A 16935-nucleotide genomic window follows, 5' to 3' on the forward strand; every position below is an offset into this window, starting at 1 on the left:
TAGGCCATTACTTATTGGCTGCTTGATAATATAAATCCTCTGAGGGAGAGAGAGAGGGAGAGACGCAGGGGTGTCAGGCCCTTTGGAGTGGTGTGTGTGTGAAAACGTCGGTTGGGATTCAAATGTTTTTAGAATGCCCAATGTTAAGTCAATGGGACTTTTTTGGCCGCTTTTTCGTCCGCTGTGCGAACATCGTACACCCGATCGCTTAGAAAAGTCATAGCACACCTCTCCTCAATGAGCCGCTCGATTTGACGCCTCACTCAGGGGTCTGTGACAAACGGTGCGGGGCGAGTTTCGCGCCAAACTTTTGTGTGGAAGAATAATAAAAATTATAAAAAGAACTAGAATGTACATTTCCTGAAGAAAATGTGAAGTGGTGCTTGCAGTGGCAAAACTCGCCACTCGGTTGCTAGAGTGTGGTACATGATTGCATACGAGCCAACAAACATGTTTGTACAATGTTCTGGTGCTGAGATATGGCTTATTCATGTTGTTCAGGTGGTTGCTAGGGTGTTGCTAGGGTGTTCTGTGTGGTTGCTAGGGCTTTACTAGGTGGTTGCTAGGGTGTTCTGGGTGGTTGCTATGGTGTTCTGGGTGGTTGCTAGGCGGTTGCTAGGTAGTTGTTAAGGGGTTCTGGGTGGTTGCTAGGCAGTTGCTTAGGTGTCCTGGGTGGTTGCTAGGCGGTTTCTAGGGTATTCTTGGTGGTTGCTAGGGCGTTGCTAGGTGGTTGCTAGGGTGTTCTGGGTGGTTGCTATGGTGTTGCTAGGCAGTTGCTATGGTATTCTGGGTGGATGCTAAGGTGTTGCTAGGCGGTTGCTAGGGTATTTTGGGTGGTTGCTAGGGCGTTGCTAGGCAGTTGCTAGGGTGTTCTGAGTGGTTGCTAAGGTGTTGCTAGGCAGTTGCTATGGTATTCTGGGTGGTTGCTAGGCGGTTGCTAGGCAGTTGCTAAGGGGTTCTGGGTGGTTGCTAGGCGGTTGCTAGGCAGTTGCTAAGGTGTTCTGGGTGGTTGCTAGGCGGTTGCTAGGGTATTCTTGGTGGTTGCTAGGGTGTTGCTAGGTGGTTGCTAGGGTGTTCTGGGTGGTTGCTAGGGTGTTCTGGGTGGTTGCTATGGTGTTGCTAGGCAGTTGCTATGGTATTCTGGGTGGATACTAGGGTGTTGCTAGGCAGTTGCTAGGGTGTCCTGAGTGGTTGCTAAGGTGTTGCTAGGCGGTTGCTAGGGTATTCTGTGTGGTTGCTAGGGCATTGCTAGGCAGTTGCTAAGGTGTTCTGAGTGGTTGCTTAGGTGTTGCTAGGCGGTTGCTAGGGTATTTTGGGTGGTTGCTATGGCGTTGCTAGGTGGTTGCTAGGGTATTCTGGGTGGTTGCTAGGCGGTTGCTAGGGTGTTCTGGGTGGTTGCTAGGCAGTTGCTAGGTGTTCTGGGGGGTTGCTAGACAGTTGCTAGGGTGTTCTGGGTGGTTGCTACGGGTATTTTTGGTGGTTACTAGAGCGTTTCTAGACGTTTCTAGGGTGTTCAGGATGGTTGCTAAGGTATTTTTTTTAGTTGCTATGGTGTTACTAGGTGGTTGGTAGTTGTCAAAGATGGTTACTATGGAGTTTTTATAGAGTTATTAAAATCTTTAATAACGAGTGCCTTCAGTACTATGGCCGAATAGGCACAAGCATGGAGCAATATCGCAAGGCCACGAGTGTAATATTGCGTTAAAAAATACAAAAAAATTGTAAAAAAATTATTTTTGGGGGTTTAGGGTGGTTGCTCGGGAGCTCTTAGTGGTTGCTAGGGTGCTGAAACTGGTTGCTAGGGTGTGTCTATGAAGATCTTAGGCCATTACTTATTGGCTGCTTGATAATATAAATCCTCTGAGGGAGAGACGCAGGGGTGTCAGGCCCTTTGGAGTCTGTGTGTGTGAAAACGTCGGTTTGGATTTGAAATTTTTTAGAATACCCAATGTTAAGTCAATGGGACTTTTTTGGCCGCTTATTCGTCCGCTGTGCGAACATCGTACACCCGATCGCTTAGAAAAGTCATAGCACACCTCTCCTCAATGAGCCGGTCGATTTGACACCTCACTCAGGGGTCTGTGACAAACGGTGCGGGGCGCATTACGCGCCAAACTTTGTGTGGAATATAAGTATGAGCAATAACAATAGTGTTGCTTTGAAAAGCACCACTAATAATAAGTATGAGCAATAACAATAGTGATGCTTTTAAAAAAGCACCACTAATAATAAGTATGAGCAATAACAATAGTGATGCTTTTAAAAAAGCACCACTAATAAGTATGAGCAATAACAATAGTGATGCCTTGCTTTCAGCAAGCACCACTAATAAGTATGAGCAATAACAATAGTGATGCTTTCAAAAAAGCACCACTAATAATAAGTATGAGCAATAACAATAGTGATGCCTTGCTTTCAGCAAGCACCACTAATAATAAGAATAATAAGTATGAGCAATAACAATAGTGATGCCTTGCTTTCAGCAAGCACCACTAATAATAAGAAGAATAATAAGTATGCAAGAGAACACTAATGATGCCTTGCTTTCAGCAAGCACCATTAATAAGTATGCAAGAGAACACTAATGATGCCTTGCTTTCAGCAAGCACCATTAATAAGTATGAGCAATAACAAAAGTGATGCCTTGCTTTCAGCAAGCACCACTAATAATAATAATAAGTATGCGCAATAACAATAGTGATGCCTTGCTTTCAGCAAGCACCACTAATAATAAGTATGAGCAATAACAATAGTGATGCCTTGCTTTCAGCAAGCACCACTAATAATAAGTATGAGCAATAACAATAGTGATGCCTTGCTTTCAGCAAGCACCACTAATAAGTATGAGCAATAACAATAGTGATGCCTTGCTTTCAGCAAGCACCACTAATAATAATAAGTATGAGCAATAACAATAGTGATGCCTTGCTTTCAGCAAGCACCACTAACTAGAATGTACATTTCCTGAAGAAAATGTGAAGTGGTGCTTGCAGTGGCAAAACTCGCCACTCGGTTGCTAGAGTGTGGTACATGATTGCATACGAGCCAACAAACATGTTTGTATGATGTTCTGGTGCTGAGATATGGCTTATTCATGCTGTTCAGGTGGTTGCTAGGGTGTTGCTAGGGTGTTCTGTGTGGTTGCTAGGGCTTTGCTAAGTGGTTGCTAGGGTGTTGGCATGGGCATATTTCCATAAGATCATCTCTCAATGCAAATCAAACCAGCTATTAGGCTAACTGAAATAAAACCATGCCAATCTCTAGGTATGGTGAAGGCTATGTGATGATGTGGGGCTATTTTAATTCCAAAGGCCAAGGGAACTTTATCAGGATGCATAGTATCCTGGATCCATGAAGTAACTGGCCTTTAAAAATAAAAATCTGCCTGCCTCTATGGGAATTTAACATAGGGGTGTCCAAACTTATGCACCCTGTATTTTAAGGAAGAACATTTATTTATTTACGATACATTATTCATTCACAAAGAAAATTGGTGTCCTTAAAGGTTGGATTTGTCCTAATTTTTTTAATTAAGGCATTAAGTTCAATTTCCAAAAGATGATTTTTTATTCCTCTTTTTAGTCAACTTTAGCATGGGTGTCTAAACTTATGCATAGCACTGTCTCTGCTGGAGCTCGAGTGCAGACGTGTTGATGAGTTTGATGGGCTTGATCTCTTCATAATGAAGGAAAGTGCTTTTTTTGTTCTTACTGTTGGTTTTTAAGTTATAGGCTGGGGCCTGTTTCAGAAAGGAGGTTAAGTGAAAACTCTGAGTATGTTAACCCTGAAATGAGGGAAACTCTGAGTTTTCTGTTTCAGAATGGGAGGTATGTTAAACTTGAGAAAGCAGAGTAAGTCAAGCCCGTTTCTGAAAGAGAGGTAACTTATACTCAGAGTCAGTTACCATGGTAACTTACTCTGTGAACCTAACCTGGTCGGGAGCAGGTTTTCTTCGGTAAACCCAGAGTTTCTATCGGTCTCCTCCCCTTTTTTAAAGGGGAAGCGGTGTTTAAACACCTCATTCATTCTTTCAGTAAATTTTTATTAATAAAATTAATATTTTATTAATAAATAAAATATTGCTATTTTTACTGCAGTTTTTTTCTATTTTTTTTATAAGATGAAGTCTATATAACTCCTTAACTGGCAACTGAAAATACAGTAGTAGATTAGAGTTATATAATGTAGTTCTAAACAAATTCTACAGAATTAAACTGTGACATTTACTGGAAATCACTGAACTGTGTTCATCTGTGCAACAGAAGTTGATGGACCATCCTCCTGCTGTTCTTCCACACTCTGAGGGCGGAGGGAGAGATGAGAATACCCGTTTATACTTAGATTTAAACTTAGATTATCCACATAAAAATTTTAAAAAATCTGAATGGGTAGATTGTTTGATGTGTAGATACATAATATTAACATTACCTCTGTAGGCCTCTCTGTGGCAGCAGAAACTATTTATCCTCATCGTCCTGTGAAGATGAGCATTTGGTCGAGTGCACTTTATAACACTATTTAATTTCTGGTGTATTGAGTAGGCGACTTACAACTGCCTGGGGTTCTGTTGGGACAGGAGGCTCCAAAAGACAGATATTACCATCAGAATCTGTTAAGACCAACAAAAAACCCAACCTCAAAGTAAAAAAATGGAAATATCAAAAATAGCCTATCTAAAAAATAACACATATGTAAACCTCTTACATTTTATGAAGGCCCTTGGATCTTTGGGAGTGACTGGCTCTGAAGTCCCTCCTGGAATTCCCTCAGCCAAAAATACTGCTGCACTGCTAGACACTGGATGCTATTTAGTTATTTAATATGTCAAATGTTTGTAAAGTCAGGTAGCCTTCACCCATGATATGCTCAAGCCTTACCTGATTGAATTATGTTTTTATATTTAATTTTCAGCTGCTGCCATGGTCTTTTAATGCCTGCAGGATTGCTCCACATGAAAATTAAAATTAGGTTGAATAACATAGGCCTACTGTTCTTCCAGTTTCACCTCTGATATTATAACAGTTGGGTAAGTTACTCTAAAATAGTTATCAATGTTATCTTCAACAGTGTAATAATGTAATACTTACTATCTTTAGAAAGTTTTGGTCTACTTATTACTAATTACTAAATCCCATATCAACCTCAACCACTTGAACAACCACTTGAACAATACAAGGAGAGACAAGAAACTGCACTTTTAATGCTTTCAAATAAACAATATACAATTGCATGAACTATTCTTGATTTGACCAAAGTGTGTAGAGGGAGAAGGTTACATAAAAAAATATACCTTTTAAAAATGTATGTTAAATCCACTATTGTTTTATACAGAATTGTTGTCTATAGTCTATGCAGTAGCCTATTTAATGTAATTACATCAGATTTTATTTTAAATTACAGAAGAATTAAGAGTTATCCCTTTAATTAAATCACAATATTTAGATTACTTGGTTATTCATTACACCCAACACTGTATAACAGTAATTCCTCTTTTTGTTTGGCGCTGTTGCCATGGTGACTCGTAATATCTGCGCTCCATTGATAATGGCTTTTTATAGTTGTGGTGCACGCGCTTAACTCAGAGTAGGTCAACTCAGAGTTGATTGAACTAACTCATTTCAGCTGTTCTGTAACCGAAAACTCAGAGTTTCCCATCTCAGGGTAAGTCAACTCAGAGTTCAAGTTTTAACTCAGAGTTGGTTGAACCTCCTTATTGAAACAGGCCCCAGATGTTCTAGAGATGGCTGGTCTTGATTTAACTCTTTTACCCGCAGCATTGCTTCACTCGCGGGGCTTCCTGTTTACGAGTGACGACACGTAACATCATTGGTCGCCGCGGAGAAACGGATAACCCGTACTGGACTTTTTCTGTTATTATACCAGATCCTAGTAGTATCACCAGAGCCTAGTAAATCAACGACATCAAAGCGGATGGGACATTCTTTAAAACGTCTTCTTCATTCGGGTTCAAACAGCGTGAGGGAGCGCAATAATGACAGCATTTTAGCAGATTTCTTTTGGCCGTAAAGCAATTGTTTACATCGCGAGACCTGATATCACGCGATACTTCCTGACGCGGCGGCCGGCGCAAAGTTGCAAGTGCGTATTTTCCGCTCACGGGCACCAGGGGGGTGCGAAACGACCACCATTCAACCCGAAATAAGTAATATAACCATTCCAATGACTCCGAAGCTGTTCAGTTAAGGTAAAAAAGTTACTTAGATCACCTTTAAGCTAAAATGTTTAATTGCTTAATTACTGTTAATGTCAGGAAATGTGCAACCAAACCCAGGCCCAGACACCCCTATAGGCTTTAACACCCTGGTGGATTTTAAAGAAAGGCCAGGTCTTGGTTTCTTTCATTTGAATGTACGTAGTCTTGTTCCTAAAATGGACATGTTGCATATCTGGGCTAACTCTACAGATTCTGATGTAATTGTCTTGTCTGAAACCTGGTTAAGTAAATCGGTTTCAGATAAAGAAATCAATATAAGCTGTTATAATGTTTTTAGGACTGACCGCTCTAATAGAGGTGGGGGTGTAGCAATCTACATCAAAAACCAGTATCAAGTTAATGTATTGCTATCAATATCGTTAGTTAAACAGTTTGAATTTTTAGCCTTGGAGCTCGAAGTCTCTAAATCCCTTCGTATAACGGTCGTTGGTTGTTACAGGACACCTTCAGCTGTTAGCGGTACTCTGCCCTCCTTAATGCAACTCCTTTCAGATTTTAATAATACCTAGAATATCAAAATCGACTGCTGGCGGTAGATCCTTTTCCTATTTAGCACCAAAACTTTGGAACAGTCTTCCTGACATTGTCCGGGAAGCAGACACACTCTGTCAGTTCAAAGCTAGATTAAAGACATATTTCTTTGACCTATCATTCACATAATTCATTATCGACTTCTATAATTCAATGTTAGGCTGCATAGATTAGGTCAGCCGGAACCGGGAACACTTCCCAATAATCCTGATGTACTCATTACATCATAAGAAGAATGGCATCTACGCTAATTTTAGTGTCTTTGTTTATCCCGAGGTTTTTCCGCAGCCTGCCGGATCCAGGCTGTATCCAGATCTGACGAAGGACCTTCGCCTGGACCCGATGACAACGCAGTGCTGAAGTGCCAACTAGTCTCTCCCTATGGAGGATCCCTTTACCACTCTACAGATAAAGCGTTGTTGGGAAAATTTGTTTCGCGTACCTACCCCGAAGTGACAAAATAAAATAAAATTCTGTATCAAAATTTATAAGGAAAGACCAGTACTTTGTTTAGGCTTGGTTTGTAGGGAATTACAAACCTGCACACATATATTCAAACGCACATAACTATAGAACCAATTCTTAATGTGCATGTGAACGCCATCAGCGTTTATCACAGGTTCGTGTTTAAAGTCTGTGTAGAGAGAATGGTGTCGTCTTAGTGGCCCCTAATTTAATAACAAATGATCGTTACGAAGGAAGCGAATCAATCAAAACTAACTTTAGCTGGAAAATAACTTTATTAAAGAGCCGCTATAAAGCCAAAACAATCTCTGTTACCTTAAAGTATACGCTTATCTCTGTAAAGCTGCTTTGAAACAATCTACATTGTTAAAAGCGCTATATAAATGAAGATGACTCGACTTGACTTTAACTCTAAGGGATTAGTAGTCTTCAGAGACCTAAATTGGAATTGGTTACAACCAATATCTGATGATTTCAGAGCTAATTGTGATTCAATAAATCTCTTTCAGATTGTTGACAGTCCCACACGGCCAAACTTTAAAAACCTGGAAAAATCATCGCTATTAGATGTAATTTTAACTAACGTTCCTCATAAGTACTTAACTGCTTCCATATTTGCAAATGACATCAGTGACCACTGTGTCGTAGCAACAGTTAGAAATACTCTAATATACCTAAAACCAAACCACGTATTATAGTCAAGCGTCAGAGCCGGACAGTAACTGAGTACATTTACTTGAGTACAGTACTTCAGTACAATTTTAAGGGATCTGTACTTTACTCGAGTATCATTTTTGGGGAGTACTCATGACTTTACTCAAGTACATTTGAGAGGCAAATATTGTACTCTTTACTCCACTACATTTCTATCCATAACTGTGAGTACCCATTACTACTGACGGGTAGGTTTAGGGGCGGGGTTATGGAGGTCATAAGACCCCCAGTGACGGGTAGGTTTAGGGGTTGGTCATCAGACCAATCAGGGATGACTTCCCTAATGAATATTCATGAGTCTTCCCCTACCATCCTGGGAAAAAAAATATCGCATCACGGGAATGTGCCAAGCCGTGGCCCCACCTCGCCAGACTATTTCAATTTTCTGAACAAGTTAATGATAGTATTCGCTTCAAGTGTTTGCTGTGTTTACCAATGTAAGCACTGTGGCAGTAGTAATGCAATATTTAGAAAATGTACTCTTGTACTCTTGATACTCAAGTACTTTTAAAAACAAGTACTTTATTACTTTTACTTAAGTAGACATCTGACTGTAGTACTTTTACTTGTACTTGAGTAAAATTTAGCAAGGGGTTTCTGTACTTTTACTCAAGTAATGTAGCTGTGTACTCTGTCCGCCTCTGTCAAGCGTAATATGAAGCACTTCTCAGAACAAGAATTCCTTCATGATTTATCTAATTTTGACTTGGAAAAAATAATATCAGTAAAGATGTTGATAGTGCCTGGAACCTCTTTCATGAGGGGTTTGTCAATATAATTAATAAGTATGCTCCACTAAAGAAATACAGAGTTAAAGGTTGAAAAAATGCTTGGTTTTCTCGTGATTTAGCAAATATCCTCCATGAGCGCAATGTGGCATGGGCAAAAGCCAGAAAATCAAATGAGAACTCTGATTGGCTGGTTTTCAGGCAACTGCGCAATGCATGTACTCTCAAAATTAGAAAAGTCAAAACTGATCACTTTCTTCTCAAACCACTCATAACCTGAATAATCCATCTGTCACGTTCACCGTCTATCTCTGCACTACATTCCCCTGAATCCTCTTTGGCGCACCTGCAATTACTTTCCCCTGAGTTTAATCACCTGCACCTGTTCACAATCAGCAGCCTCATTAGCAAGCTCTATAAAATACACACCACAGCCTCAGTTCAACGTCAAGCCTCCAACAGAAACAGACCTTTATCCATTGTCTCCTGAAGTCTCTGATGCATCACGATTCCGCAAAGTAACGTATACTCACCTGTGAAACACTAACTTCTGTATCATTGTTCCACTGTCTCCAGAAATCCTGTTTGACTCCATGTTACCAGTGATCCTGTATCCTCCTGAGCTTCCTGTGTTCACTCCGAGCTTGCTTGCTAGCGACTGCATCTGAAAGAAAAAAGACAAGTATTAATGAACTGTAACTGCTTGACATCAACTAACCTGAAGATAACATGCTCACCTGTTGTCTGCCCCGCACTGAGTGATCTTCACCGAATCTGCACCTGAACTCTGAATACTCACCTTGCACTCTTGTCTATTTGAATAAAACTGTGTTTGGATTCACTTACCTCTGTCTCTGTGCCTGTATCCTGACAGAAGGCTTGACCAATACCGCTATGGATCCTACACAGCCCGCAGACAGTGCTTCCGCGAACCCCACGGAATCCACTATGTTCGACCAGAACGGTAGAACTCTGGAGGAATTTGCTAAAGTGTTCCTTCACATTTACCAGGATGGGAACTGGGATGAGGACTTCCTTCAACAGCAGTTCTGGAGCGGGTTAGACGATCCACTCACTCAGATACTGCTGTTGGATGATCTCGACCTACCTCTCGTCAAATTCATTGACCGCACGCTGTGGGTGTGTGGTTTCTCACTCACTGTGGGAGACATCCAGCCTGATCTCCATGTCCAGCCTGATCTCCATGTCCAGCCAGACCTTCACGTCCAGCCCGATCCTCATCTCATCAGCTCAGATAAACACACCGAACCAGTCCTCTGCCCAGTCAAACCAGTGCTTCACGTCAATCCCGCCGACCCAGAGCCATCATTCGCTGCAATGCCCCCTCGCTCTCGTAAACGGAGGAGAAAGAAGACTTCCTGCATTCCCCAAATTCTGGAAGCCACCCCTGAGCAGTCTGTCCTGCATGTCTGTTCTGTCGAGATTGAAGATGCTACCCTTTCCCTGTATGTTGCTGCTATTATGTGTGTCTGGGTCGGGCTGCCTCCCTGTCGGCTACCTCAGCTCCATCCTCTCCTGAGCCACATGTTTCCACCCTCAGTCCAGCCGAGCCTGCACTTCACGCCAGTCCAGCCGAGCCTGAGCCTGAGAGCGTCATGCCCGCCGAGACTGAGAGCGTCATGCCCGCCGAGCCTGAGACTAAGAGCGTCATGCCCGCCGAGCCTGACACTGAGAGCGTCATGCCCGCCGAGCCTGACACTGAGAGCGTCATGCCCGCCGAGCCTGAGACTGAGAGCGTCATGCCCGCCGAGCCTGAGACTGAGAGCGTCATGCCCGCCGAGCCTGAGACTGAGAGCGTCATGTCCCCCGAGCCAGAGCCAGTCGTCGGCACAGATGAGCCAGAACCGGTTCCGAGTCAGGTTCCGAGTCCGGTTCCGAGTCAGAGCCAGTGCCAGTCTTCGAGCAAGAGCCAGAGCCAGTCTTCGAGCAAGAGCCAGAGCCAGTCTTCGAGCAAGAGCCAGAGCCAGTCGCCTGTCCGCCAGAGCCTGAGCCCGTTGCCTGCCCGCCAGAGACTGGGCACGCCGTACTAGAATCTGCTCATGAGTACACCGTGTTGATTACGGCTATTCTGTGTGTGTGGGCAATCCACACATCGATGCTGGTCTCGTCCAGCCCCGAGTTTCCTGATATGCTGGTTCCGTCCAGCCCCGAGTTTCCTGATATGCTGGTCCCGTCCAGCCCCGAGTTTCCTGATATGCTGGTCCCGTCCAGCCCCGAGTTTTCCAATCCGTTGGTCCTGCCCAGCCCAGAGCCGTTGATCCTGCGCCAGAGCCCGCTGATCCTGCACCAGTCCTGTCCAGCCCAGAGTTTCCTTCGCCGCTGGTCCTGCTTAGCTCAAAGCCCTCTTCACCGCTGGTCCTGCCCAGCCTAAAGCCCTCTTCACCGCTGGTCCTGCCCAGCCCAAGACCCTCTTTGCTGCCGGACCCCCCCCTTTCCTGTCAATTTCCCCATTAAAATTTTGGGGGGGCGCAGTATGCCTGCTAGGGGGACCGCGGAGGTCTCTCCGACGAGGCTCCCAGTGCCACCATGGCAGCCCGAAGGGTCATCTCCGCCATGGCCGCCCGAAGGGTCATCTCCGCCATGGCCACCCAAAGGGTCGGTTCTGCCATGGCCCCCTGACCAGCCTGCTCCGCCTGGGCCGTCCTGGAGTCCAGGATGCCCACCCTCCCACCCCATTTGTTGGTATATTTTTACGGCGCTGGTCGCGCCTAGCCTAGGGGGGGTTATGTCACGTTCAGCGTCTATCTCTGCACTACATTCCCCAGAATCATCTTTGGCGCACCTGCAATTACTCTCCCCTGAGTTTAATCACCTGCACCTGTTCACAATCAGCAGCCTCATCAGCAAGCTCTATAAAATACTCACCACAGCCTCAGTTCAACATCAAGCCTCCAACAGGAACAGACCTTTATCCATTGTCTCCTGAAGTCTCTGATGCATCACGATTCCGCAAAGTAACGTATACTCACCTGTGAAACACTAACCTCTGTATCATTGTTCCGCTGTCTCCAGAAATCCTGTTTGACTCCATGTTACCAGTGATCCTGTATCCTCCTGAGCTTCCTGTGTTCACTCCGAGCTTGCTTGCTAGCGACTGCATCTGAAAGAAAAAAGACAAGTATTAATGAACTGTAACTGCTTGACATCAACTATCCTGAAGTAGCGACTGCAAGGATGAACCAAACACAAACTAATCTTCTTCCAGAAGATTAATTCAAACTTTCCGCTTCTCGCCAAATGAAGGGGGAATATTTGTTCAGAACTTCTCATCATCATCATCAATCTTGCCATCGGGTCCCGGCGCCACCAGTCTGGTTATTTAAAAGAGCTCCCCAGCACTATGCAAACTTCAAAGGGATGAGGCCCACGAACGAAATAACTGGTCAACGCTAGATTTGTTGCCGAACACTGATTGGTTAAGAGAATGACAGAGACCAAGGTCCCACGAGAGATGAACAAAACAGATTTCAGCAGGAAATATCCATGACCTCAGATTGGAATGTCTTAAACCCCATAAACTTTACACACCAAGAGACTTTACATATCAAAATCCATAAAACTCATCCCAGAACAATTCTTGACTGACCTATAATCAAACATCGTTCAACTACATAATTCTTTGTTGTCTACAACCTATATGTGTCTATACTTGTTTAGATCCCATACAAGTCATGAAATCGTTAGATATTAGATGTGTGAATGAAAGTGTGTACTGTTTCATATCAATGCTATCTTACGAACACAACTAGCAAGATGGCTGGAATTAAATCTGTGTAAAATGTTTCGTATTCTGATAATTAGAAATCATGTCTAAACTGTTGCATCTGGTCTCCGCTTAAAGCTAGAGAACCGATACCCCCAGGGAAGACATGATTTACGACTTTGCAAACAAAGCAGCAGTCAGAACTTCCCTTTGTAGGAGGAACAAACCTTTTTTGTTTTAAAAAACCTTTAAAAACCAGCGCAGAGCGTTAGTTAAGGGTTCGCAGAACAAAGATGAAAAAAAAAAAAAACAGACAGACAAGTAACCATGTAGACGCACAGATTAAGATCAGAAGAACCCAAATTAAGATCAGAATCACGGGTTCAACAGCTTTATTCAAGCCATCTTACTACTCTCGTCTCAATTTTCTTTCTTTTCTGAGTTTTCCTTTCTTTTCCGTTGTGAGTCTCGGTTCTAAATTAAGTTTTGCGGCAAAGTCTCCACGTTTCTTCTGCAAAGCCAGCTTCAAACAAAGACTTCGATCCACCCGCCAGCACACCACGTGACTGGCCGCCTCAGACCCAGGCACGAGGAGACCAGCCAACGAACTCGCGAAAACCCTTTTACGTCCAAAAAGGGAATCCCAAGAGAAAAAAGGAACGCAACCAAGCAAGTACTGCCTCCAGACTCTTAAACTGAACTGGTGTATTTGATACAGATTTAGTAACCCACCTAAGAAACGAAGGGTGAAATTAATTATTGATGGTTCGTTCAGCTTATGTCTTATAAGTGCATAGAATCTTGAGATTTCATCATCTCACTCTTAAACTCATTCTTTCGAAACTCTTTCTTTCTGCAACTTGTATGAATGTGTGTGTATGCGTGTGTGTGTGTTTGAGTTAGATATTAGTTTTGTGTTAGTATATAATCAATAAAGTATTGTTTGTATTTGAAAAGAGAAGTATTACAAGTGTTATGTGCTTACGAATTTATTGTTTTGAACTGCAATCTAAGTTACCTATGCTTTTACCCTTGATTTATTTCTTTACTGTTAGCTGGGTATTATTCTATCATGGCCAGGAAGATATTATATTTCCTAGAGTTAATAACTGTTTATGCTTTCTGTTCATTGGATGAACTGATAAAATGATCATACTATTGATTCTGCTACAGTAAATTCTGAAAATAATTAAATTATTAATTATTGATCATAATCCGTTATGAATAATAATTAATTATATTTATGCGGGCGTATAAACGCTGCAACATGCTCACCTGTTGTCTGCCCCGCACTGAGTGATCTTCACCGAATCTGCACCTGAACTCTGAATACTCACCTTGCACTCTTGTCTATTTGAATAAAACTGTGTTTGGATTCACTTACCTATGTCTCCGTGCCTGTATCCTGACACCATCAAAATTTTGGAAAACTATCAAATCATTATCAGAAAACAGTAAAGGCCAGGAGCTTCCTTCAGCAACTGTGATAGACTCTCAAAAACTTACTGATAAGAACAAAATACTTGATTGTTTCAATGAACATTTCAAAGCCTCAGGATTATTATTTGAGTCACTCAATACCCAACATGAGTGTTCCCCTACAGTGGAGACTGTTGGTTTGGATCCTTCTAGTCAGTCTTTTAGTTTCAGTCCTATTACAGTTTTAGACGTAAATAAAGCCCTCAAACATTTGGACACAGCAAAATCTGCAGGCCCTGATAAACTGGATCCTTATTTTTTATTTTTCAAATTGTATTGCTGTGCCTTTAATATTTTTAATCTGTGCTTGAACACAAATGTCATTCCTTCCATCTGGAAATCAGCTTTTGTGGTTCCCCTGTTAAAAGGCGGTGACCCTTCTATCTTAAATAACTACAGACCGATCTCTAAATTGTCCGTCTGTCTATTGATCAATTAAAGGTTTTTTTACAGTAACAATGTTTTATCTGATCAATAGACAACAAGCAGCATTGTGCAGCCCTTTTTATTGACCTTTCTAAGGCATTTGATACAGTGGACCACATAGTGCTTAAGCACAGACTGTTGAGGGCTGGACTTTCGGAACAAACTGTCAGCTGGTTTGTTAATTATCTTACAGACAGAACTCAGTGTGTTCAGGCGGAGGGCAACACCTCTTGCTATCTCAAAACAACAAAAGGCGTGCCTCAGGGGTCAGTCTTGGGGCCATTGCTTTTCATCCTCTATATAAATAACATTGATCATAACGTATCTAAAGGAAAATTTAATTTTATGCGGACGACACTGTACTGTATTGCTCAGCACCTACAGCAGACCAGGCCCTCGCCAAATTACAACTTGATTTTAACACGCTTCAACAGAACCTTTATGATTTAAAACTTGTTTTAAATGCTGAAAAAACAAAAGTCATGCTTTTTTTCAAATTCAAAATTAAAATTAAATTTGCCTTCAATCCTCACTTCTCAGGGTATGAAGATTGAATGTGTTTCTAAATACAGATATCTAGGTATTTTAATTGATGAATCTCTTTCTTTTACCCTTCATATTCAGCAGCTAACAAAAATATTAAAGCTTAAACAAGGGTTTTATTTTAGAATCAAATCCTGCCTCTTGTTCGAATCTAAAAAGAGATGAGTTGTTGCCACTTTTATGTCTATACTTGACTATGGTGATGTCTTATATATGCATGCTTCATCTCAAAGTTTACATGCACTAGACACTGTATACCATGGAGCTCTGAGGTTCATCACTGGTCTTAAAGTCCTCACTCACCATTGTGAACTGTATGAACGTGTTGGATGGTCTTCTCTATCAACACGGAGACTTCAACACTGGTATATCTTCATATATAAGGCTATTTTAGGTCTACTTCTATCCTACCTTCTGACCTACATCAATGTAAATAATATTGGGACTTACAATCTTCGTTCCCAGGATCTTTTCCTTCTGTCTGTTCCAAAGGTTAGAACTGATCTGGGAAAAAATGTGTTTAAGTTTGCTGCTCCCTCTACATGGAACGAAGTTACAGAAATCCATGAAATTAAATAAGCTTGTCTCATTGGTTGCTTTTAAGAGGATGTTAACTGAATTGGAGGCAGCCACATCTGGCTGTAGATGTTCTGCCTGATGTGTTAAGGATTGTGGTTGACTTCAAGGGATCTGTTATTTTAGTTGTTTTATGTTTTTATTATTTTTGTCTATTTTGTGTCTGTATGTATGGTTGTACTGCTGCCTGTCTTGGCAAGGACACTCTTGAAAAATAGATTTTTAATCTAAACAAGTCTCTTCCTGGTTAAATAAAGGTAAAAAAAAAAAAAAAAAAACTGCATAGCATCAGGACTGAAAGAAAGGCAGAAATGTTTTTGCTATGGACAAGAGGAAAGTGACTGATCTGTATTTTTTTTTTTGTATTATACATTAAGCTTTTATTGTGTAGGCTTGATAGTTTTGATTTTCAATTATTTTCAATTATTACATTTTTAATGAGTCATGACATGACATGAGGAATAATTTTTTTTCGTGGTCTTTTGACATATAAGAGGTCATTGTACTATAAAAAAATACTGTAAGTTTCAGACCTCAGAAATTCCTCCTAAAAAAAAAAAGCAATTCTTTCAAAAAAAGAAGTTTACTTCCTCAACATTGTGATGTTGCTATGATGTTGTGACTATGGTAGACATTTGCACCTGGCCGGCTCTACAACAACACATCAACAACTAATTATCACTTTTGTTGCCCTCCCAGCAGTTGGTGACAAGAAACATTATGCAGTGACATTCTAAGAGATGGAATGAGGGTGGAAAATAATCATGTTTTGCAAAAACAAACATTACAAAAAGAAAATAACATATTAAATAAAAAAATAATAAAAAAAACTTATTTCATGACCCCTTTAAATTCTGAAGCATGTTTAAGTCTCTTTCCCATGTCTGTTTTAGGCAACTCTAAACAGGGAGTGCGCTGTAAAACATGTAAGATGGGAGCTCATCTTTGGTGTGTCTCTGAAGCATCAGAGAAGCCATGCCAAGGAAAGGTATGTTTGATTTGAGCTTGTCCATCTCTGCAGTAGTGTAATTTTCCCTTTTCTACTGTGCTATTGTCAGTTTTGTCACTTATCTATTTTAAAAATGTACTTTTTTTATTTATATATATATATATGCAACACAATGCAATCACTAGTAAGACTTCCTGTTAATAAAGTATCTGGTAAGAATCTATTCTAAAGTATCTGGTAAGAATCTATTCTATATTAACAATGCATTAAATCACATTACACATTAATAAACCACAATAAATAAAACAAATTAAGTGATGTCTCATGTTTCTAGTCAAGTGAATTACGGGTCATTGGACAGGCGTCCAATCACAACTGACTTCCGGAAAAGGGAAAATAACCAATGACATTTGAGGTTATTAAAACAGTAAGTCCGCCCCTCGACTGGCAAAAATGTTCGAGCGAGCAAAAGCAGAAGGCGAGAGAAGATCAAGCGCGAGAGAATGATCATGCACGCGTGCAGGGTTTGAATGAGCTCGCGAGTTCCCGTTTCATCGCCTGTAGA

The 16935-nt window shown here is 41.5% G+C and overlaps 1 protein-coding gene across 1 annotated transcript in view; it reads left to right on the plus strand.

Annotated features, from left to right (window-relative positions):
• Positions 1-16935, plus strand: part of LOC308697353 (SH3 and cysteine-rich domain-containing protein 2-like) — a gene marked incomplete at both ends in the record, with an annotated part of 356064 nt that overhangs the window by 173886 nt on the left and 165243 nt on the right. The window contains one exon of the mRNA XM_081376535.1: positions 16315-16409. Within this exon, the coding sequence (XP_081232661.1) occupies positions 16315-16409 (95 nt within the window). The remainder of the gene's footprint in view (positions 1-16314; positions 16410-16935) is intronic.

Source organism: Scardinius erythrophthalmus (genome assembly GCF_964197995.2).
Source record: "Scardinius erythrophthalmus genome assembly, chromosome: 10".
Lineage (NCBI taxonomy): Eukaryota > Metazoa > Chordata > Actinopteri > Cypriniformes > Leuciscidae > Scardinius > Scardinius erythrophthalmus.